This window comes from Lagopus leucura, unplaced genomic scaffold (genome assembly GCF_019238085.1).
Source record: "Lagopus leucura isolate 7727_CA_CO unplaced genomic scaffold, USGS_WTPT01 Super-Scaffold_100096, whole genome shotgun sequence".
In the NCBI taxonomy this organism is placed as follows: Eukaryota; Metazoa; Chordata; class Aves; order Galliformes; family Phasianidae; genus Lagopus; species Lagopus leucura.
In genome coordinates this window covers 215,878-239,748 of record NW_024962322.1, presented here as the reverse complement: position 1 = coordinate 239,748, position 23,871 = coordinate 215,878, and the positions used below count along the sequence as shown (strand labels likewise).

At 47.0% G+C, this 23,871-nt stretch overlaps 1 protein-coding gene across 3 annotated transcripts in view; it reads left to right on the top strand.

The window, feature by feature from the left end:
* The first annotated feature begins 607 nt into the window (after window positions 1-607).
* The window catches only part of ASXL2 (ASXL transcriptional regulator 2), a 91,788-nt gene continuing 68,524 nt past the window's right edge, over window positions 608-23,871 (top strand). For 2 of the 3 annotated variants that reach the window (XM_042887626.1, XM_042887625.1), the window contains exons 1-2: window positions 648-816; window positions 20,864-20,946. In XM_042887626.1, the coding sequence (XP_042743560.1) occupies window positions 760-816; window positions 20,864-20,946 (140 nt within the window). In that variant the 5' untranslated portion in view covers window positions 648-759. Of the gene's footprint in view, window positions 817-20,863; window positions 20,947-23,871 lie in introns of all 3 variants that reach the window. The other variant, XM_042887627.1, reaches the window with a different exon arrangement.

The window sequence follows — 23,871 nt, the reverse complement described above, 5'->3', positions numbered from 1 at the left end:
GGTTTGGAGCTTCATGATCCTGGAGGTCCCTTCCAACCCCGGCCATTCTGTGATTCTGTGATGTTTTAGTTGTTGTGATGGGTGGACTTGATGACCCTAGAGGTCTTTGCCAACCTTAATGACTCCCTGATTTTGTCGACTGTATGATTGCATGGCTTAATCGTGGGAAGAAGGTGGCTATGGCGGCCACTGGAGAACAGAGGGTGTTGGTCAGCAGCAGGAGGCCTTGGGGGATGGCGGCGGCAACAAGAAAGGGAACCTGGTGGCCCTCCATTGGTGACCGGGTGGGGTGGTGGTGACCACCGTGATGAAAGGCTGCTGGCCAAGCGGGGCAGTAGCGCGGAGGCGACTGCAATCGCAAACCGTAGGGGAGGCCGGGAGCCGGAAGCCGTCGACGTCTGTGGGGGAGGGAAGCCGGGGGAGGGACAAGGACCTTCCGCGGCACTGAGTGACGGCGGGGGGAGGGGAGCCGCGGGCGGCTGGCGGCACGGAGGGGCGGGGCGGGGCGCATGCGCAGCGCGGAGGGGCGTGGCTTCCCTTCGTCGAGCCCCGCCCACCCGTACAGTAGGAGGGGTCACGCGGCGGGGTCACATGACCGCGGCGCTGTACTGTCGGGTCCCAATATGGCAGCGGCGGCGGGCGCGGGGGCTGCCGGGGTTGGGAACGCTCTCCCTTGAGGACGCCGCCGCTCGTTGCCGGGCGGGTGGAAGGAAAGAAAAAGCGAAAGAGTCGCAGCTTCCCAACACCGCAGCCAACGACATGAGGGAAAAAGGACGCCGGAAGAAGGGCAGGACCTGGGCCGAGGCCGCCCGGACGGTACGCGGGGCCTTGCGGCTGGAGGGCGGCGGCCCGGCCGGGAGGGGCGGGGGGGGGGGGGGCTGAGGCGGGAAGCGGCCAGCGGTGTGTCCGTGTGTCCTGCATCCGTCTGGGTGCTGGGGCGGCTGCTGCGCGGTAACGAAGTGTGAGCGGCTCGGAGGGGTGGATAGGCGTGTGGCCGAGAGGGGGACGTCGCGTTTGTTGCTGTCGTTGGATGGAGCGCTGCTGGAAATGGGGCTGCGCTCGGTGGAAGCAGCTGCACGTGTGGCTGGGAACTTTGTGTGCGTGTGCGTTTCTGTGCGTTAGATGTTTACTTTTATTCCTATGAAGGCTAGTGTTTTCTCAGTCTTTTTAGAGTCATAGTGTCACTGAGGTTGCAAAAGATCCCTCAGATCACCAACCCACCCCACCATGCCTGCTGCCCACTGTGCCCCTCAGTGCCACATCCTCACAGTTGTGGAACACCTCCAGGCACGGTGACCCCACCACCTCCCTGGGCAGCTGCATTGCTACTCTTTCAGAACAGAAATTGTTCCTGATATCCAACTTGAACCTCCCCTGATGCTAATGCTATTACTGCTTGTCCTTTGTTCAGCTGAGCTTTTGCAGCCTGTGTTGGAGTCACTTGAGGTGGACAGGAGGTGATTGCAGCTTGCTGTGGTTGAGTGCTGCAAGTCCAGGTGGGAGGTTCTTCAGCTTGCTTCTTCCAGTGGCGCTCAAGGAGCATGGTTCAATGGAGGAGGTGGGTTTGGTGGTTCCACTTAAAGGTCTCAGAGGTCTTTTCCAACCTTAGTGATTTTACAGTTGTCCAAAAAAAGGACAAGAAAACTGGTGAAGGGTCTGGAGCACAAATCTTATGAGGAGTGCCTTAAGGGAGCTGGGTTTGTTTGTTCTGAAGAAAACGAGGCTCAGAGGAGACCTTATCACTCTCTAGAAGACCCTGAAAGGAGGTTGTAGCAAGGTGGAGGTTCAGCCTCTGCTCCTGGATAACAGCAAAAGGACAAGAGGTGATGGCATCAAGTTGTGCCAGGGAACAGGCAGGTTGGGTATGAGGAGAAAATTCTCCAAAAAAGCAGTGGTGCAGTGGCACAGCTGCCCAGGGAGGTGAGGGGGTCAACAAACCTGGAGGTGTTCCAGAACTGTGGGGATGTGGCATTGAGGGACGTGGACATGGTGAAAGTAGGCTGCCAGTTGGACTTGATGACCTCAGATGTCTTTTCCAACCTGAATGATTCTATGATTCCTATTCACAGAGGCAGCAAGTAATGTGTGATGACTTTTCTCTGTGTTTATGGTGTATGGATGCCTTTCCCCACTTGCAAAAGGGACAAGCTGGTTGTCTTGTGTTGTATAAGCAAGTTGCTGACCTCAGAAGGAGATCTTGAGGGTGACAGCCCTGAACAGGCTGCCCAGAGAGGTGAAGGAATCTCTGGACATATTTAAACCCACCAGGGCACTTTCCTGTGCAACCTGCTGTAGGAAACCTGCTTAAGAGGATGGAACTGGAGCGTCTTCGGAGGTCCCTGCAGTTCTGGAATTCCTGCCTGCTGATTTCCTGCTCTGATGCTCTTTGTTTCAGTCTGGTTTGGGGCTGGATTTGGTGTTTTTTCTCTGAGCCTGTTGAGTTGGGTGCAGAGAAAGGGATCTTGAGCAGAGGGGAAACTGAGTAAGTGGGATCTGTGGGGGCTGGGCTGGAGGGCTGTGTGGTAGCAGCATGGTGTACGCTTGGAGCTATCTGTGTGTGCAGCTCAGATTCAATCTAATGGAGAGAGTGAGGAGTTGGATTAAATCACAAGCATTCTGACAGGTATCTGTTAAAACAAGACTTAAGAAGTCTGGCTGGGGAGCAAATGTAAATAGGCCTTTGTGGTTGAGACTTGCAAGCACAAACTCTTCATAAATAGTAATTTATTTAGAGCTTGTATTTACAGTTTGAAAGGCATCGGAACAGTTGCTCTTCGGTCAGGAGATATGATGCAGATAACTATTTTAAGAATGCAGGATGTGTCCCACAGGTGTTGGTTTCTCTGTGTATGTTTTTTGTGTGTGTATATGTACACATTATATATATATATATGTGTGTGTGTATACACAAATTTGTGTATTCCAACGTTTTTCCAAATAAGGATGGCAGAATTTCCACTCCAGGCTGTAAGTGTGAGCAGATCTTTTCCAGCCTATGTGCATTGCTGTTGATATTCTATCCAGCAAGCTCTTCCAAAACCCACTTAAAAGCTGAACATGCATATAGAAAATATGCTCTCAGCACCGAAGGTTACGTGTTATCCTGGGTCACATATCCAGCCTCATGGCAGACAGAGCCAAAATGAGCAAGTGCTTGCCAAAACCTCCCTTTTGGCAAATATTTCTATTTGTGTATTCAGCGGGAATGTTAAAATATTCTGGTCAAACTCCAATTCCAGTCTTCAAAAAGTTCCCCTGCATTTTCAGCTTGAAATAATGCCTTTTGGTTCTTGTCCTAGCTTGTGTAGTCGCATTGGGTTTGGAGCTGCCCGTGGCTGAAGCTTGTAGGGGATGTTCTGCAACTGCTCTGAGAAATGCTGCAGCTCTTGCATGTGCTGTTCTGCTCCTGAAAGGTATCATAAAACTTGGGAAACCTTCTCTTTTGCGTTCTGTAGTGGTTTGCCTCTCCAGCCTGTGCACAGAGCTGGATTTTTGGCAGGTTTAACTCTCTGAGCTGGCTCCAGATGGGATGGAAAGGGCCCTGATGTTCACAGCTGGTGGGGCAGAGTCCTAGGGCTGCATGTTTTAATGGCAGCGTGATGTCACGGATGCTGGTGTTTGTGGTATCTGTCCCAGCTCTGTCTCCTTGCTCCAGCTCTTGCATCACCGCTGGTGCTGGCAGTTCAGGGAGCTGAAGCAGCAGGAAGCTGCTGTTCTTATGGTGATGATGTGGCTCTGTGCCAGCTTAGTCCTCCTAACGAGCTGCTTGGGATCAGGTGGCTGCCATGCAAGACAGGGGCTGGGGATGTGGGGAGGGTGCTGAGCCAACTGCATCTGTTGCGGTATTTCAGGGCTTGCTTCAAATAAGGTGATAAGCAACAGACACATGGCTTTTTTTTGCTTGCTAGGAAGACGGAGTGTGGGCAGTGGGTGTACAGATGAGTTTAATTCAGTGGGACTTAAACTGTGCTGATTTTTATGTGTTTTGGGCTATTAATGGGAGCAGCAGTACAGTATGAGGGGAGGGAAGGGTGCCCCATGAGGGCAGTGCTCAGGGAGGAAGTCACTGTTGATAAACAACCTCTTTCTTATTTCCTGGCTCATTCAGTAACCTTGCAGCTGCAGATGACTGTTAACTTGGGACAGTAGCATATGAAGTCCCTGTTATTAAGGTCAGTTTTGTTAAAGTAGGCAGCCAGTGCTGCATGGTACCCCAAGTTGAAGATATACTCTCCTACAGCCCTCTGGTAAAGCAGCAGCACTGCAGACACACCAGAATGTTCATGAGTGCAAGTGTGATGTTATGTGAGGCAGCAGGACTTTGGCTGTGCAGTAAGGAAGTCCTGCACTGTGCTGGGTGTATGCAAGTTTGCTATTCCCCTTGCTTATGTTGAGCACCATTCCTGTGACACAGCTTTATAAACCAGCAAAAATCCACAAGCGTTGTACAGGATTCCTACTCTATGTATATTTCTGCTGTGCTGCACCAACAGCTCCTCAGTTGCTGTGTGCTGGCAATTCCCTGCTGAAATCCAAGCAAGGAATCCTGGTGCTGGACGGGAGCCACGTGCAGGTCATCTTAGTGCTTTGTTTGTGTGCAGGGAAGTGTATGCTGACATGTGCCAAGCTCAAAGAAATCTGGTGTTTGTTTTTTGATGGGGAGTCCACCCCTTGTGTGACCTGAGAAAACTGCTTTCTGCCGCTTGGGTTGGTTGCTGTGAATGGGGGCTGAGTGCTGGTGCTCCAGGCTGTCTCTTTGTCTCTCCTAAATGCCCCTTGGCCTGGCCATCATGAGCACAAAATGCTATATTTCATGACCTCAAGCTGCTACAACAGTGTGTTTTCTTGCTTTTCCTATTGAGTCACACTGACTCCTGTTGGCTTTGGAGAGTGGAAATCCAGTGTCCTCACCTAAGTGGAACCACACTGGAGGCAAAGATGTCAGAGTAGGAGTTTTGTGCAGTGCTGTCAGCTCTACTACGGGAACGCATCTTCTGCTTCAGGGTCTGCTTGGATTACTGATATCAGCTTGAGGAATGCAATGAGACAGCGAGCCATCACAGGGATGGGTGGCATGGAGCACACAGCCTGCTGCAGCCCTCCCAGAAGGAGATAATAGTAATGTTATAGAATCATGGAATGGCCTGGGTTGAAAAGGACCACAATAATTTAACTTCAACCCCCTGCTGTGTGCAGGTCACCAACCAGCAGACCAGGCTGCCCAGAGCCACATCCAGCCTGGCCTTGAATGCCTGCAGGGATGGGGCATCCACAGCCTCCTTGGGCAACCTGTGCCAGTGCCTCATCACCTTCTTGAGTGACCTCTTGCTCAAAAGACCAAGTCAGAAAGCTTAATTCACGGGGAAACAAATTGCATGCTTTCTCAAGCGGACTTCATTAAGACTACCCTCTTCATTAAGGTGCAGTTCTCCTTAAGGTGATGCCATCCTTTGCCTCTTTCTGTTCAGAAGAGATGGATCTTGGCTGTCTGGGCTGCCCGTTGTCTGCAAGTGCCCAGGTCCATTTGTTCGCTCCTGTTCACAAAGTGAAAATCTGCAAAGGTTCAAAGACTGCTGCAAAAATATACAGAAGTTCAGAGGATTCTGTAAAACATTAATTTGAGGCTGATGGGAAAGGACTGACAGCCTGGCAGACAATGCTGTTATTTTTTTCTGCTGCTTATTTCAGATGCTCGGCTGCAGCTTTTCCATTTGGAGGTCAGCAGAGCTGAATTGTGTTCTCAGACTGTTTTTCAGAGACAAGTAGTACTTAGGTCCAAGATGCACACGGTGCCTGAGGTTGAGTGATGGGTTCTCTGGTGAAGTGCAGAAATCAATCAGGGGAAAAACGAGGAGGGTGTGGAGCACAGCAGCCCTTCCCGTTGAACTGCAGGGCTGCAAAACTTGTGTAGCTGCACGAGACTGAGCTGAAACGTGCCAACTTGATCAGGTGTTAGTGCAGAACTGCAGCTTTCTTTGCATCTTTTGTTGACCATAGCACTTAGGTGTATTTTCCTCCTGTTTTGGCAGTTTTTTTTAAAGGCACTTCCTGTAAAGTCAGCCGCTGCTCTGCAGATACAAAGTGTTGTAACCCAGTGTAGGCTGTGCTCTGTTGGACGCCTCAGCTGGAGGTGCTTTTAGCTTTTCTTGAGAATCCTCAAGAGAGACAGCTTTTCCAATGTGGAGGCTTCAAGTTGATGCTGATACGGCAGTAGAGCTGGGAGGAGATGAGGTGGAAAAGAAACCCTTTATTCCTCTAGAAAGCAAGCAGGTTACAGAACATGGCTTTCTCTCATTCAGCCATCCAGTTACTTGCCTGCCTTTCTCCAAACTAATTCCCAAGCTGTAGAAGTGTGATCCAGCTGGAGGTGTCAACCCAGACGTGCTTCAGACCCCTGAGCACAGGGCCCTGCCTGCTGCTGCTTCAGAAGTGACCTCGGTGTGTTTGGCTTTGCAGCCAATGGATGGAGATGACGACGTGGTGCTGGGATGTGGTTAGTTTGATGTCAGCAGTGCAGCTGGCCCTGGCCTTGAGGTTGGTGTGTCTGTCTGTCCCAAAGCATGTTGCTGGAACCTCAGGCAGAGGAAGCTGCACCTGTGCTGTGGGGAATCCCCTACTGAAGCTGCGTGCCCTTGTGCCCCTGGCACCCTCTGCTGGCAGCTAGCACAAACCCTCAGCACTGCTGTACAAAATCAAACTGGGGTAGAGCTATAAAGACAGCACAAAGCTGGTCCAGAGGAAAACTGACAAGGTTCTGTTCTTATTTAAAGCAGTAGATGCAGGCAAGATACTACTTTTAAAGAGGAGCTCAGATATGTTTACTTGGTCTCTTTCATTTAACTTCAGCATACTTCATGTACCCTGCAGAGCTGTGCACCAGACTTGCTGCAATGATAGGCTCCTCTGGTTTCCTCCACAGGGGATCTGGTTGTGCATTGATTGCCTGCAACTCATATTAAAACATAGCAGTTGCATAAAAAGAAGCGGATGCTTGATGTGTTTTGTTGTGTGACTGTTGGGTTCTCTGCACATGTGGTTATTTTGGTATGTTGGGAGGAATAAAGACAACAGAGCCCTTGGTCTAATTTTCCTGTTTCTGTAATATCCCTGCTGTGGGATCTTCTCAAAGGTCAGGTCCAAATTCAGCCCCTGAAGGAGGCAGCTTCATGAGAAGTACTGGAAATGTCCTCCTTGTTGTTTCTGATAGCCTTTCAAATAAAACGTGAGAAACTAGATAACGAATGACACCCGTTGCTTGTGGCCTGCTGATAGCATGAAGTGCTGTGGGCAGAAGCAGTGAAGTATGAGTGGGGTAGGTGGAGCTGAGTGGAGAAGAAAGTTCAGGGGGCAACCACGTAGGTTTATCACTTGGTAGCTGCGGCAGTAGGAATTAGGTTGAGCCAAAAGAGTGGTCAAGAATTGGCACAGGCTGCCCATGGAGGTGGTGGGATCACCATCCCTGGAGGTGTTCGAGAACTGTGGGGTTGTGGCACTGAAGGAAATGGTCAGTGGGCACGGTGGGGTGGGTCAGCAGTTGGCCCTGGTGGTCTCAGAGGTCTTTTCCAAGCTGAATGATTCTGCAGCAGTTCAATGGTGTTGCGTGTGGGGAAGACATAATGTAGTGTGTCCAATGCTTAGCATGGCTTTATATGATGACAGCCCTCAAGTCAGTTGTTCAGGAGCTGGGTATTTTATTGATTCTGAAATGGGATGTTTGGCTCTTCTGAAGAAGCACATGATGGGACTGTGGATAGAGTTCCTGCTCCTCCTCAAGGCAGTGTGAAGTTCTTATTTGCCCGATTAAAACCAGGTATGTACCTATAGACACTGCAGCATCAGAAGATGTGCATGCAGTTATTGAGCCAGCTAGAATACATGCTTCCCTGGTTCTTGTGGTGTTCAAAACCCAAGGATTTCAGTTTTTGTTAATACTGAAACTGCTGTGAGAACAACTAACTTCCAGCCAAGAGGTCCTACAGATGTACTTGGATGCATCTCCTGTGGGGTAGGACTGAACTTGCAGATTAAAACTTCATTTTCAAGAGCACAAAATAATTCAGTGCCACCATTGGTAGCCGTGTGTCCTCCTCCAACTCCTTGCAGTGGGTTTATGCACACTAAACACTGTCTCCAATAACTGTACTGGAGTCTGAGTGTGCTTACTCGTGTTTTGCTTGCTTCTGAATAGAAACTGATTTGATAAGATCACTCCTTAAAAAATTTTCCCTGTTCTTTTGCTGACAAGTTATGCAACCCAAATTCTGCTAGGACAAATTCTCTCTTCTCTCCCTTTTCCATGTGGGGAAACTTGAGCTAGCTCACAAACCTCGTACAAGCCACAGCAATAAACGTTCACTCTTACAGCTCACAGTTTTGCTGTTCAGAAGCAATTTTTGAGCTCCCTTTCGACTCTGTCCCAGTATGTCATCCACCTGAGATCCACAAAGCCTTCTCACTCCTTTTTTCCCCTGCGCTTTTTGGCACGCGATGCACAAACCAAGCGTTTCACGGGATTTGTGTCTGCTGAAAGGCTGCAGTAGGCTTGTGTTCCTGGCATCTGTGGCTTCTGCAGTGTAAAAAGGCTTCAAGTTGAGTGGGGAGTTCTGCTTTCTCCACATGCTGTCTTATGAAATAGCAGCAGAGCTTTGGAAATGCTGAAAGTGAAGTTCAGTCTGTCGTTACGATGTGGACATCGCTGCTTCTGGTGATGGAAGGTCAGCAACGCCTTCTTTTGTGGTTTGTGCCATTTTATTCCTGTGGCAATCTTTGCCCTCTCCCAAGCACATCCTCCACTGTATCAGCCAGGATTAGTTGAGCTCTCTCAAATCCTCCACTGAGGCATAAATCCCATTCTTGTTGTCACGAAGTCCTGTTTAAGTCCTGTTTGTTTCCTGGTACGGTCATAACCCCACTTCAGCCATCTTTCCATAGTTGGTGTGCAGGAAAGCATGGAACTTGGTGCAGGTTGTTTGCTCATTGGAATAGCATAGTTTATAGGTTTTGGCTGAGATTCAAGTCTCGCTGAATTTGAGTATCTGTTTTGAAGAGTTTGTGTGAACCATCATTTCACATCTGCTTTATTTCTTCCGTGTAGGTTCTAGAGGATTGTGTGAATGATTTGGGTTTGAAGGGACCCCTAAATGCCCTGCTTGCCTCTCTTGTTTCCAGCTAACCTGCAAATCCCAGTCCTTAAATGCTGAATGCCAGACAGGTTAATAAAACTGTCACATTTCAGAGGTGTAGCTGGAATGGCAATAATGAGTTTATCCTTAATCAGGAAGGCTTTGCTGAGCTTGGATAGGTTCTTGTTCCCTAAATAAACAAATGTGCTTCTGAAAACCATATGAATTTAACACCCACATCTTTGCATTTCGACCTTCTTGCTTACTTCAAGCAGGTACTTCACAACCTGAAAACCATAAAGCAAGGCACGCATGCAACCCCAGCTCACCCATCTCTTAAATCCTTGAGTACCACTTGCTTGTAAAACCTCTTCCACGCTTGTCCTCCGCTGAGCGTGTTAGCAGAGCCTTGCTTCTGTGGGAGGCTTTCAGCTCTATACTGGGGGAATGGGGATTCTGCAGCCAACTGCTATTCTTCTGACAAAGGTTTGGAGTTGAAGTTGAGCTCCAAACACTGTTAATAAAAGTAAACGATCTTTATTTACCGAGCTCCTTGCAAATATCGTGCTTCCCTTAACCAGGCAGTGAACGTACCTCAGACGCCTCTATTTTGATGTTTCAGGCTGCTGGGGCTTCCTGTCTCTTCAACCTAACGTCTGCTCTAGAGCTGTGTGCTGCTAAGTGTTTGCCAGTCCTGAAAGGAAAGAATGAGTGTTAAGGTTTCCTCTTTGCTGCAGGGGAAGGAATGTGGAAAAATAATATCCTGCAAGAGAAGTTCCCTGCTTCAAGTTACTTACCTGCATATTCCGTGGCTGTTTGGATGTGGAATCCACGCGCTCCAGCACTGACTGTCAGGGCTGTATCTTTATCCTATGGATATCTCAAAAGCTGCAGAAGCTTTGCTGTCTCCTGCTGAGTCTGCACAGGAGTGAACTCACCTTCTGCTTTCTGTCCCCTTGAGGGGTTTCTCTAATTTTACAGAGCAATCTCGAGATGTTGGTGTCATCTTGAATTTGCTTTCTCTGCAGTTCTGTCACTTTTTTCCAGCTGTCTTTTTGGCTGTCATCAAACCTGTGTCCTGTTCCAAAGTGTGCTTGCCTACTTCAGTGTGCGGGATTTGATGAAAACTGTTCCTGCTCTCTCTGCTAGAGACAGTATGGATAGGGTGAGATGCAAAGCCTCGCTTTCAGTGTTTAAAACCAAGCAGAACCACTTAAACCAGCAGAGCCCAGCAACCTTCCTGCTCTCACTGCTGGTTGTCCCAGCCAGATGGAAGGCATGCAGTGGTTTGGGTAAGACAGGCATGCCTGAGCAGCAACTTCGGAACAGCTATTGAGGTTTTCTGGCAGGCAGAGTGAGCCTCTTGCCAACACCCTGCTACTCTCTTATGGTAACGAGATTCTTGTGTTTCAGGGTCTGCTCAGCTGCATTCGAGTGAGACTGAGGAGCTGTAGGAGTTTGTTCTCAGATATTTCTGTTTGTTACAGTCTCATCAGCAGCTCTTCAAACTCAAGGGAAAGCTCTTGGTGTTAGTTCTCACTTCAGGTCAGTGGCAATGGGTTTCCTGAGGTACTTCTGCTTCGGCTTTCTACCTGGTGTGAAAGCTAAAATGGGGACCAGAACCCATATAAAAGAGCATAAGGATGATAACTGTTTTACTGGAGATGTTCCAAGCTAGGCTGGAAGGGGGGGGCTCTGAGCACCTGATGGAGTTGTGAGTGTCCCTGCTTATTTCAGGGGAGTGGGACCAGATGGCCTTTAATGGTCCCTTCCATCTCGGACAGTTCTGGGCTGTTGGCTCAGCACGAGCACCAAGACCTAACAGCAGGGTGACAAGAGCTGCTGTGGCTGGGAGGGTGCTCTGCATGAGAGCGTGTGTTGAGGTTCTGTATCCCACAGCAAGCCTTAAGAGAAGGATGGTATTGCAGATCATGGCTGACAAATCTGTGACGCTGCACTATGCAACTTGATTGCATTCTGGCTGTAACGTGTTGCTGTGAATGCTTCCCTTTTCTCCTGTGCCCTATGGTCAGAGAAGGACCCTGCTTCCTGTGGCTCCTGTGACATTTGCTGGGCGTTCTGCAGATGCTGCTTCACCAACAGCTTGAGCTGCTCTGCTGTGGGGCACTCCGTCCCTTTGCACTGCCTCCTCTTTTTCCATGGAGCCCCTTGATTTGAAGCCGCTTGGCAAACGGAATGATAAAACTGATTTGGTCTTTAAAAAGGTATTTTTAGCTTGGATTAGGTCCCCAATCTTCTTTACCACTTAGCCTGCATGAACACACACGCTGGCAGAAGGAGGGGAGCTGCAGTGCAGGACAGTGGGTGAGCAGCAGCTCAGCAGCTCAGCAGCTCCGTGTGTTAATAGCGCATTCGGTCACTTGAGACACAGTTTCTTGGCAGTAAGCAAAGCAAAATAACTTGTCTAAGTTTGGTAGCTGGTCATGTTGGTCAACATGTCCACGCTCTCACACCAGTGCTGAGGGCCCCCCTGGCAGGCTGGGTGGTGCCACTGGACACAGCTGTGTTCAGCTCTTTGCTCCGGGCAGCACAGATTTCTGAAGTCTGTTTGGTTTGAGGCTTCCTTCCACGGCTGCTGCATGCAGTTCCTGGCCTTCTGCCCTGTCTGCTGTTTGCTTTATGATTTGGGTTATATTGGGCACCATCGATCCATACTGAGAGAGCCTCACTGCCTGCTCAGGGTCCTCCTTTTGCAACGTGCTTTGAGCTTAAATATTTTGATTCCACATATATTGAGAGCCTGAGATCAGTTATATTTCAAAGTGTATGTATGTGTAAAGTTGACAACTTCATAGTGTTTTTCATCCAAATTCTGAATTTTTGTGCTGTGTGGAGGAGCCAGAACGCACAGCCAGGTGCAGTTCAGCAAGTCTCCTGCGTAATAATTCTCTTGCTAATAATGTGACCTTTTCTCACTGCCACATGGCTGCTGTGTAACTCTTCAGCCTTCTCAAGACTTGAGATACCATGCAGTGGATTTTTTTGAAAGCGTTGCTCTTTCTGCATCTTCTCTGCCCTCTGACCCGTGTTTGTTTGCTGCTTTCTAAATTAAGGCATGTATGCACTAGGTCTGAAAGTTCTAAGCTTTTTTTATAGAGGTGATTGCTTTTGGCTTTGCCCACAAGAATCTGTCCCAGACTTGGGCTTCTCTCAGTGTTTGAGGCTGATGTAAGGCTGCCAGTGCTGGTTCCTCTCTTGGAGCTGCATCCAGGTGGGAGCTCTGGCAGCCTGCAGCGTGGGCACTGAAGAGAAGTGCAGCTGTCTTGCTGATGGAAAAGTTGGTCACAGATCCAGAAATGGTTTATTAGGAGCAGTGCTTTGGTTTTTTACTGTGTGGTATTCTTAAAATGAAACATCCCCAAATACAGTTCTGCTATGCTGCAGGCTTAGATGCTGTAGGAAATGGCCACATGTGCTGGTGTATTTAATGGCACTTGGTTTCTAATGGCATAGAATTGCCCATACCTTCTTGGCCTTGTTTCTGGTTCAAGCCATGAATAGCATTTGGCTAATTGGATGAGCAGGAGAGAGACTGCAAATGTAGGTCAAATCCCTCTGTCTCTGCATGCTACCTCTGCCCCTGACCACCTGGGAAGGGTCCGTGTGCCCACTGAGCTGTGAAATTTGCCTTGCTTAGCAATGTTTTCCCACTGCAGGAGCGTAAAGGGACATTGCCACTGTTGCTTCTGTGCCTGGAGTCCTTGTAGGAAGGGAGGTGAGGGCTGCTGGTTAGAGGTGAGTTTGGGTTCTAACCTAAGAACTAGCTCTAAGCCTTCAACATTTCTAAAACTCTCTTTCTGGAAGCACCAGGAAGAAGCTCATCTTTTGGTTTGTGTGTTATTTGCAGTATAGTGTGTTGAGGAGCTTAAGATCAAGCTAGAAGATGGAGCCAGAACAAACCAAGGGAGATGCTGATTTCTTTAGTCCAAACAGTTCCAAACAGTTGAGTTGGGAAACTCTTTATCAAGGCTAAAAGCTTGAGTTCAGAAAGTGGCTGGGCAGATTCACAGGAGAAGCCACCAGAAGCTTTCGTGGAGGCACCAGCACCTGGGTTGAGGAGGGCCTGATCCACGGGTGGCTGGAGCTGGTGGGGCAGAGTCAGTTCCCCCACAGGCAGCTGTGTGTTGTTCTCAATATTTAGCAGGCATCTAAATCCCAGCAGATTCCTCAAGCCACGTTTTGCTCGTTGTAGGACTACAAAGATGGGGAGAGGTGTGAAGGGCAAGACGTGAGGAAAAGGTTCTGCCCCAGAGGGCAGTGGGCACAGCCCCAGTGCTGGAGCTCAGGGGGTGTTGGGTACCACTCTCAGCCATTGGGTTTGGGTTAGGGGTGGTGCTGTGTGGAGCCAGGGCTTCTCTCTGACCATTGTGGGTCCCTTCCAGCTTGGGATATTCTACGATCCTCGATTGTCCCTTTCAGCTCTGGATATTCTGCAGTTCCAAATGATAGTTACCTTTGTGGCATTAGGTTGGGCAATTCTAGCTCTTTTAGATAGAAGATCATCAATAACAAAACTCAAAAGTGCATTTTAATGAGAAGTTGCTGGAAATATGAATGGATTAAGGTGTTCCTTCTTATCTGGTCTTGAAGAAGGATGGATAGTTCACTGCTGAAGCCAAGCCATTGCTGGACAAGTTGCCACAAAGCTTTTACCTTACCTTTCAATGCTGGCAGGGCATGCTGTCATAGTTATTTGGGAAGAGCTTCCTCTAATCATTTAGAGCCTGCTTAAATTCAGAGATATAGCTGAGTCTTCTGGCGAAGAATAAACTATAGAAGAGAACTTAATGGTTTGGTCCAGTGAGTGGCTTGTGCTCGGCTCCTGGGGGAGGGGAGGCCTATTCTTAATTCCCTCGAGGAGGGTTTTAGCTCTCTCATTCATGAATGATTCATTGCAGCCTTTTAAGGACTCTGCCTGCTCGTGGTGTAATGCACTTTAGTGAGGTGAATGCTAATTTAGTGCATGGAGCTTTCACCCAGCCTTGAACTTTGGCACCTGTAAATGTGTGTGCGGGTTTGCTTCCTGCAGTGAGTGGAGGAGCTTCCCTGTCTTGCTCTTCAGCTGCTCAGCAGTCAGCAGTAAACATTGGGTTTGGTGGACATTCAGGGTTTCCTGAAGCCCTGGAGTCAGATCTAACAGGAAGGAGCTATTTTTCCAGTGTCATTTGCAGTCTGGTGGCTTTGAAGAAGAGTGGATGGGCACTTGGTACCAGAGTTTGGTTTGAGAAGCATCCACTAACAGTTGATGCTCGGGGATGCATGATTAAGAGCTGAATTCCATTATCTTGCTGGAAGGAGGTCCCTGATTCCCACTGCTCGCTATTTGGACTGCTAGGCAGCATGCTGAAACGTCAGGAGCAGAGATTGTGGCTCCAATGGTTCCACTTTGCTGGATGGAAACCTGTGCCAAGAGCTTTGTTCAGGCTGAGCAGCCAGAGCTGGAAGAGCTGGAGCAGCCAGGTGGCACTGCAAAGAGGAGCAACAGGGATGTGCAGTGAACTCCATGTTCTGTGATGTACAGGGTTCACTGCAATGCTAAGCTCGGGAGGAGCAGTAATTTTACTTTTCCTAGTAAAAAACTGGAGGAAAACAAATTAAGGAAACTAATCTAAGCTTTTAGAAAGAATCTAGTTGACGTTTATATGTGTAGATATCTTTCCAAAGTGAAGACTGGATCTTTGACTGTAACATTTTGAAGTGTAATGCCGTTCCTCTCACTGTTCTTCTCACAAAGGTATAGCAGTTGAGGTTGCCATTGCTTTATTCCTAAGCTTATTGTTATTATTTTTTGCAATTAATTGACAGTCATTATAATAATGGCTTTCTCTGGCTCTGCTTTTCCTGTGGTTTTTCACTCCTCCTGTTGTTAAAGAAATGAGGAAAGTAATAAAATTTAAAATGAGGAGATACAAAACTCATCTCTACCCAAAGATTCCCGTGCACTCTAGAGGCTTTTAGACAGCACGGAGGAATTAAATGTCCCATATCTTACAGATGCAGCAGCAGATGTCATTTAATTTGTTGCATTCATATAGTAATGGTAACACTCATCAGTTTGCTTCAGTGGCATGCAGATAATTGTTTAATGTCTATAGAACAACTTGACTGTACCAATGGCCAGTACCAAAGAGCTTCACTGTGTGTGTACAGTCTTCAGTCTCATTAAAAGGTCTCATAAGTGTGTTATAGCTGGTCCAGTGTAGCAGAGAGGAATGGCTGGAGCTTTTTTTGAGAGTTCCCATTAAGAACAGGATGCTTTATTGTTAGGTTTGAGATGGGAAGTCTATTGATTTCATCTGAAAATGAAAATAAGATGAAAGCTTTGGGGGGGAGGAAGGGGGTTCTGGTTGGGTATTAGGAGAAATTTCTTCTCCAAAAGAGTGGGGATGTATTGGCACAGCTGCCCAGGGAGGTGGTGGGGTCACTGTCCCTGGAGGTGTTCAAGAAAAAGGTAGATGTGGGACTGAGAAACATAGTGGGCACAGGTTGGCAATTGGACTAGAGGATATTAGAGGTCTTTCCCATTCTTACTGATCACAGGATTCTGTGTAAAGATGAGATTTGTGTTGGCTGTGGGCTTAGCAGTGCTGGCAGATGCATGCCATACTTCTCCTAAAGCAGCAAACCCTGAATGACCGCATTTAGGGTTGTGCCTGTTTGCTTTTCAACTTTTAAATCCCTCCTGCCTGCACTCAGTGTTCATGCTTCGACACGATGCTTCAACGCAGTGCTTCTTGTAAGCTCTTGCTGCATAAGTTTTGTGGTTGTGATGAATCACAGAATGGCCAGGGTTGGAAGGGAGCTCAAGGATCATGAAGCTCCAACCACTCAGCTGCAGGCAGGGCCACCAACCTCCCCATTTCATAGCAGCCCAGGCTGCCCAGAGCCCCATCCAACCTGGCCTTGAACACCTCCAGGGATGGACGGGGCATCCTCAGCCTCTCTGGGCAGCTGTTCCAGCACCTCACCACTCTCTCTGTAAAGAACTTCCCCCTGACATCCAACCTAAATCTTCCCTCCCTCAACTTAAAGCCATTTTCCCTTGTCCTGCAGTTATCTGCCCTTTCAAAGAGTCGATTCCCCTCCTGTTTGTAGGCTCCCTTTAGGTACTGCCAGGCTGCACTGAGGTCACCCTGCAGCCTTCTTTTCTCCAGGCTGAACAAGCCCAACTCCCTCAGCCTGTCCTCATAGGGGAGGTGCTCCCTCCCCCTCATCATCTTTGTGGCTCCTCTCCAACAGCTCCCTGTCTTTCTTTTATTGGGGGCCCCAGACCTGATGGTGTCCATTGTGTTGTTTCCAGCCCCATCCTTCGTGCTCTTCCTCTTGTGAAGTTGCCACTGGTCAACACTGTGGTGTCTGAAATTCTTAAGAAGATCATTGCTTATGGGTAAGCCCTTCTGCAGGTTGATGCTGGAAGTAGAACTTACTGTAGGCATGCTTCAGGGTTTTACAGCTTGTCTCAGCTGGCAGCACCCATGGGCAGCCCAGAGGTGCAGGAACATCGCTCTGGGTTGAGTGGTGATAACTTAACCTGACAGTAGGATGTGGACTTGTAACCTGAGTTCAGTGAAACTGTGATAAGAGAGAAGTCTTGAAGTAATTTCCATCATCAGGTTTACTTCTATAGTATCTCTTAAAACATCTTGAAACATCTTCTAGTGAGGTGCTTTCCAGTTCTTATCACACACCCCACTGCTGAACCGGCCTTCTGCTTCCCTAGAATCAATCAGGTTGGAAGAGACCTCCAGGATCATTAAGTCTGACCTCAGCCCACCCCCGCCATGCCCACTGACCACATCCCTCAGTGTCACATCTCCCAGTCCTGGTGTTCCACCTCCACAGATCTGATGCTGTTGTCTTCTTTCTGGTGCTCGTAAATCTGGGAAACCTGAAAAAAGGAGGAGCAAATTGAGAAAAAAGGAGCAAAGCCTTGTTTATTTTGTTGCACTTTGTGTGGTAGGATGGAGTCGTGGAGATGTTTCGTTGTCTGTCTTTTTCCAGGTTTAATTGATATAGATACTTAGCTTCTCAAATCTTGTCCTTTAAGTCCAATTTCAGGTATTATGAATCAATATTTCACAGCATTATTGCTGTAGGAGTTAGAAAGTTGCCTTCCTTCCAAGATGCAGAATTAAGAAATCTTTTCTTTCCATGATCCTATTTTCTTTGCAGAAAGCAGAACAGCTTCAGGGGTCAAAGCAGCAGACACTGCAAAAAACAACTCAAGTGTTTTTGTTAACGATGAGCCAATTGCTCTGTTTCAACACCCAAGGCAACCTAATCTGAGCATGGGTGACATTATCTTAAGTATACTGCTTCACCTATGTGGAATGTTGTCACTTTCAAGCATTTATAGCTAGGTTCTAGTAATGAGGCGGCTTTTTAATAACTAATTGTTGGCATTTGTTGGCTTGTTCTTTAGGTGGTGCCAAGTACAGTAGGAAGGCATTTCATGAATCTTAGGATGGCCTGGGTTGAAAAGGACCACAACGATGATCTAGTTTCAACCCCCTGCTATGTGCAGGGTCACCAGCCAGCAGACCAGGCTGCCCAGAGCCACATTCAGCCTGGCTGGATCCTGACTCTTCATTTCAAAATGCATCTGAGGCAGATGGCAGTGGGTACCTTTTCATTTATTTACACAGTGATCGGAAAGTCCTTAATCCAGTATAGCATTGAAAGGGCAAAGGAGAGAAGCTACTTGAGGTTCATCTGTCTCCTGAAGTCTCTTCCATCCCCCTGTACCTGGTTCTTCTTGATCAGCTTGTAAAGTGGCATGTAGTTGTTATGTATATCAAGATGCAGACTGCTCTGCTTATCTAAGTAGGCTGAGGCTGGGAATGCTTGCAATTTGGCATACTGCTTGCCCTTGGGGTAAGACTTAATGGCCTCAAGTTGTGCCAGGGGAGATTCAGGCTGGATGTGAGGAAACATTCTCCAGAAGAGCAGTGCTGCAGTGGCACAGCTGCCCAGGGGGTGATGGGGTCACCATCCCTGGAGGTGTTCAAGGAACTGGAGATGTAGGCACTGAGGAACGTTCACGTGTTGGGGTGAGTTGGGGTTTGGGATCGTGATGGTCTTTTCCAACCTGAATGATTCTATGAAAGACTGCACTGGGTTGGTGTCCACTTTCAGCATGGGTTGCTTGAACTCTTCCTTGTTGGCTTGTCCTTGGATCTGGCCGTGCACGAGATGTGCTTGGAGGCTTCTGGGAAGCATCTGACCGCTGTCAACAAGCCCCTGAATTTTCGTGTGAACTTTCTGCTGCTCTGAGGAGCTGTGGCTGCTCAGCCAGCAGAGTTGTTTTTCCACATGAGCTTGTCTAGACCGAGCTTAAGTAATTGGGCATGTTTCCTGAATCTTCAACCCTTCTTGTTGGTTTTTTTGTTTTCTTTTAACCATACCTCATTGCGTAGTACTCATGGGATAAAGCATTTTCAGTCATCCGAAAGCCTTTTCACAATGACCTTCATTCCTGTTCATGCCTTTTTGCAATAAGGCAGTGTTTTGTTTCCCTTGGTAGACGTCTTCTTGAACTTGCAGTTCATGAAACGGATTTCAGTGCTGAATTTATGGCGCAGACATAATGACTGAGGAAAGTTCTCTTGGGTTGTGCTTTACCTGTCATGTGAGCCTAAAATCCTAACACTTCTGGTTTGTCCTTCACTTCCCTATTATAACCTTGTTCTGTTAGTCTTGCAGCTTGATGTGGTAGTTTTTCCAGTATGTTGTGATGGCAGAGGCAACTTGAGAATGCAAAGATCTTTCTCCATTTCTGCATGCTTCTGCATCCTTCTCTCCATCCTCCTTGTGTATCTGTTCATTTGAAGTGAAAATCTGAGACCTGATCTCTTCCATCTTGCTGTGTCACTTAGCTTACACAGACCACTGTGGTCCTACAGATTCATTCTCTGTTCTCCATCCGTGTCCTGCTGTGCTGCCACAGCACCATAACAACTTGATTTGTTGTTGTCTCCTCTCCTAGTGTTCCTTTTTCCTCCTTAGAGCTGAGTGCTATCAAACAACCACGTCTCTGAAGACTTGGTTGTGTTTTCTGTAGCAGTGCTCGAGCCACCTTGCTGGCAGCTTGAATTTCATGCAGGTTAATATCTTCATTGGTGTATGTGGGGAGGGGAGAGAAGCCCAGTAAAGGTTGCCATCCTTCTCTTGAGCATCCCTTGTCAGGAGTCAGCGGATGGTCTCAACATTGTAAACTCTCCTTCCTACCAGCAAACAGCCTTCATCATATCATAGAGTCATAGAACAGCCTGGGTTGCAAAGGCCCACAGTGCTCATCCAGTTCCAACCCCCTGCTGTGTGCAGGTCACCAACCAGCAGCCCAGGCTGCCCAGAGCCACATCCAGCCTGGCCTTGAATGCCTGCAGGGATGGGGCATCCACAGCCTCCTTGGGCAACCTGTTCCAGTGCCTCACCACCCTCTGAGTGAAAAACTTCCTCTTAAGATCTAACCTAAACCTCCTGTCTCATTTTAAGACCATTCTCCCTTGTCCTATCCTTGTCTATGCCTTCTTGCTACTTGTTTGATCCTGGGTATACTGAGATGGGCATTTCATAGTCTTAACATTAAGAGTTAACTGGGGCTTGCAAACACGTTGTGTTCTTGTCTGTGTGAATGCCCTGAAGTTCCTTGTTAACAGAGCTGTACCGTGGCTTTCTTCTCCTTTATTTTGCTGCCATAAAGAAGTTGGTACTGCATGTGAAAATCGAGACTGACCGTTTTTATTTTTGTCTTCCATGTACTTTCTGCACATGCAGAATGAGTTTTCAGATATTTTTCTAAGTGAATGGTGAAAAAGTACAATTTCATGCCACTGTACACTCAGAGTACTGAATCCTTGGCAGTGACGAGCAAACATGTTGGTGCATATTTGCAGTGTTTCTGATTCTGGTCAAAGATATGTTAGGATCCAAGGGTTGGTATGCTGGGTTCAGGTCAAAAGTGGATGATTAAGAAGGAAATGAGGCATTTCCTGCTCCTCCCCAATGCAAATATTGCTTAAAATATCCAAATCCTGTGTAGTAGCTGATATCTTCCCCCAGAAGCATCTGTCTGTCCACTGCTGAGCAGAAGGAAGAAGAATGGTTTGTGTCTCGAGGGCAGTGAGTGACACCATAAGCACAACCCTGTGCCTGCTGTGGGCTGGGAGAGGGACAGAATATATTTGACTCCAAGAACCCTATCAGTATTGAACACCATACTTCCCCAAAGTCTTAATTCTCATAATCAGTTTGATTCAAAGTTGTTTCAGCTTTATCTGATCCCATTTTAGAGGGGCATTAACTGATGTAAGACAGAGCCTGCACTACGTGACTTCATCTGCTGGTAACTCAGCAGCTTTTGGTAGCTCAGATATGTGCGTGCGTTAAGGATTTGTTTCTCACAAGCTCCATATAGCTGGTACTTCAGTAGGTCCTCAAAAATCCCTGTGTGAAGGGGATGGTGATGAAGCCACTTTGTTATTGCAGAGGATGGGTTTTGTTCTCTTTAGGAGGTGAGATCTAGAAGCAATGCCATGGAAATCAAGTTTGGAAATGGCTTTAAAGCAAGTCTTCTGGGAGAGCTGGTCACAAGATGCAAGTCAGTGGTTCTTCCTTGGTTGTATCTCCAAGCCTAGATCTCTGAACAGTCTTTTGTGCAGTAGAACAGTAAAATGAAAGTACAAATGAGTAACATACTCTCCATCTGCTTTGTTTGCCAGGTCCTGGAGAAATATCCTAATACACCTATGAGCCATAAAGAAATTCTTCAAGTTATCCAGAAAGAAGGACTCAAAGAAATCAGGTGAGTGAAGTGTCCATTGCAGTAAAGCAAGATAAGATCTTGGTTACAACTTAGTTTACTGTTAGCTCCTTACTCATGTATGTCTTTGGAACTGAAATGTTAGAATACTTGTGGAACTGGAGTCTGCATCCCAGCTGCTAATATATATACAAAAAAATCCCTGAAGTTGCTGATATTTCTCACCAAGGAAGGTAGGCGAGGGCCATAATAAACTAACAAATATGTGCTGCACCCACCTCATCTGCAGCTCTCAAATGACATGAACTGGATCTGATCAGGTAGTTCAGACTTCAGTCACATAGGTAAACTTCACTACTTGTTATGTAATCTAATTTACAGAGCAGAGTGACTGTAGTTCAATGGAAATGACCCAAAGCAAAACTTAAAGCACTCTGGGAAATTAAAAAAAAAAAAAAAAAAAAAAGAAAGCAACTTGACTGACAAATCCAAATCTAGAAAAGTCTCATGCTGTTTTCTACAGTATTGCCTGCAGTAGCTTTAGAGATCTTCATGTTCCATACAAGGAGGGTATTGAGCGTTTAGATGCCACTGATCTGCTTTACAAAGAGTAACTCAGATGACAAATCTGGAGCTGTATGCTGTTACCATAGTTTAATTCTTGAGTCTTTGCTTGCATAGGGCCCAGAGGTACACAGGTTTATCTGCTAATATAGGCACTTGCTATGAAGTAGAAAGTATTTCTGTCTTCTAAAAGTAAAGAAGCAGCAGGGAAAGAAGACTGCATGCCAGCTCATCTATTTTGGAAGGAAGCAGTCATCCTAGATTTGACTTTATTATGTCCCCTCCTCTGTGTTGCCAGTTAAATACAGCAACATATGCTTTGCAGGAAGTACAGAAGAGCCCAAGTGTAAAAATTCTGCTGATAACAAGATCTGCTCAAATTGTAGATAACAGGAATATGTTCTGTTTTCTGGAAAGAAATATTGGTTTGTCTAACAGTAAGGAAATATCCTCATTCAGCTCTTAGGGAGGTGATGAAAATTGGGTTGAATTCCTGCCTTGGCAACACGCTTTAGTAGAGTGCAGTACAACGTTTGGTTTATCAGAGGCTTACCAGCCTCAGGTCTGCTTTGATGCTGAACAAATTGTTGGTAATCTGTCAGCAGTGTACCTACAAACACTCATCACACTGCACCTTCAGTCCTACCAAAACTGGAAATGTGCTGCTCTGTATTGGTGATCTTGCTGGTGACATGAAAGTTCAACAACATGAAGTTCAGCAAATGCTACAATCATTCAGTTGGAAAAGACCTCTAAGGTTACCAAACTCCACCCTTATCCCCACCATGCCTGCTAACCATGTCCCTCAGTGCCACATCTGTATGTTTCTTAAATACCTCCAGGGATGCTATACCACTTCCCCAGGCAGCCTGTGCCAACGTATCACCACTCCTTCCTGATTTTTCCTGATATCCAACATTAGGTACTTAACAGTCATGAACCCTTCTAGCAATTCAGAATGTGTTTTTGGGCAGAGCCTTAGGGAGGAAATCTGATGTTGTGCAAAAGATCCAGTCTGACAAGGCCACAGTTTGGAGTGGAAGGACAAAAAAAAAGGGGAACAGTGCAGGGGGTGGGGCAAAGGGCAGAAATGCCATCCATGTAATCAATCTGAACCTCAGGTTCTCTTGCAATTGATGTGGAAGTTTAGTCTGACCTGATATTAAGTTGTTTCCCCTCTCTAAAAGCTACTGACAAGTATCAGGAGACCACAGAGTCCTCACAGAATGGCCTGGATTGAAAAGGACTACAGTGCTCATCCAGTTCCAATCCCCTGCTGTGTGCAGGTCACCAACCAGCAGCCCAGGCTGCCCAGAGCCACATCCAGCCTGGCCTTGAATGCCTGCAGGGATGGGGCATCCACAGCCTCCTTGGGCAACCTGTTCCAGTGCCTCACCACCCTCTGGGGGAAAAACTTCCTCCTAATATCCCTAAACCTCCCCTGTCTCAGTTTAAAACCATTCTCCCTTGTCCTATCACTGTCCACCTTTGTAAACAGCCCCAATCCCAAAAGATGCTGGTAGGAGCAGTCAGATACCAAGCGCAGTTTCTCTAGTTTAGCTGTCCATCCTACTGACTCATCTTCATTTGGATACCATGTAGTAGTCTTTCCTCTTAAATGTTGAAATGACAGAATAAAGTGTTGTTTAGGTTAAGACTTGAACAATTAGTAGTTCTTAAGCAATTCCATTTCAGTTTGTGCCAGTGTCCATCTGTTGGTACCTAGACTGGGATTGTTGGGGTTCTCACAAGTCATAGGTTTTACAGATGGACTTAGCACAAATCAGCATTTGTTAAAGGAAAAATTATGTTATATGAGGTGTAAAACTTAAATCACAGGCTGGCTTGGGTTGGAAGGGATCTTAAAGATCATGTGTTTCCCTCCTCCAGCATGTCAGATGAGCTCATGTAGCTCACTAGATCCTTAGCCCTCTTTTTATTTTTTATGTAAGTTCTGGCAGGAAACCATGGCAAAGCCTTTGAGAGCAGATTATAGCAATTTCCCCATTCTTGGTTGTATTGAGATAGCAAGAAGCTGCAAGACTCTCAGGCTGGTAAAGCATGGTATGAGTTTGCAGCCAGGATGTGGAGTCTCCTGTTCATGTATACCGAAGTATTCAATTTTTGAGTTGTCTTTCAGTGCAAATTGTTTTCAATTAATAAAATAATTTTTTTTGTGATGGTGAACTATTTATTAATAAAACACAGTCTCTTAAACACTGCCACTTACGACTGTAAGGCTTTTCATTTCAGCATCTATTCCTTATATTGTTAGGTATATTGTTTTGATCTAGTGTTTGGTGACCCTGCCCATGGCATGGGGCTTGAAACTAGATGATATTTGAAGTCCTTTTCAACCCAGGTCATTCTATGACTCTATGAGATGCATCCTTCTCTGAATCT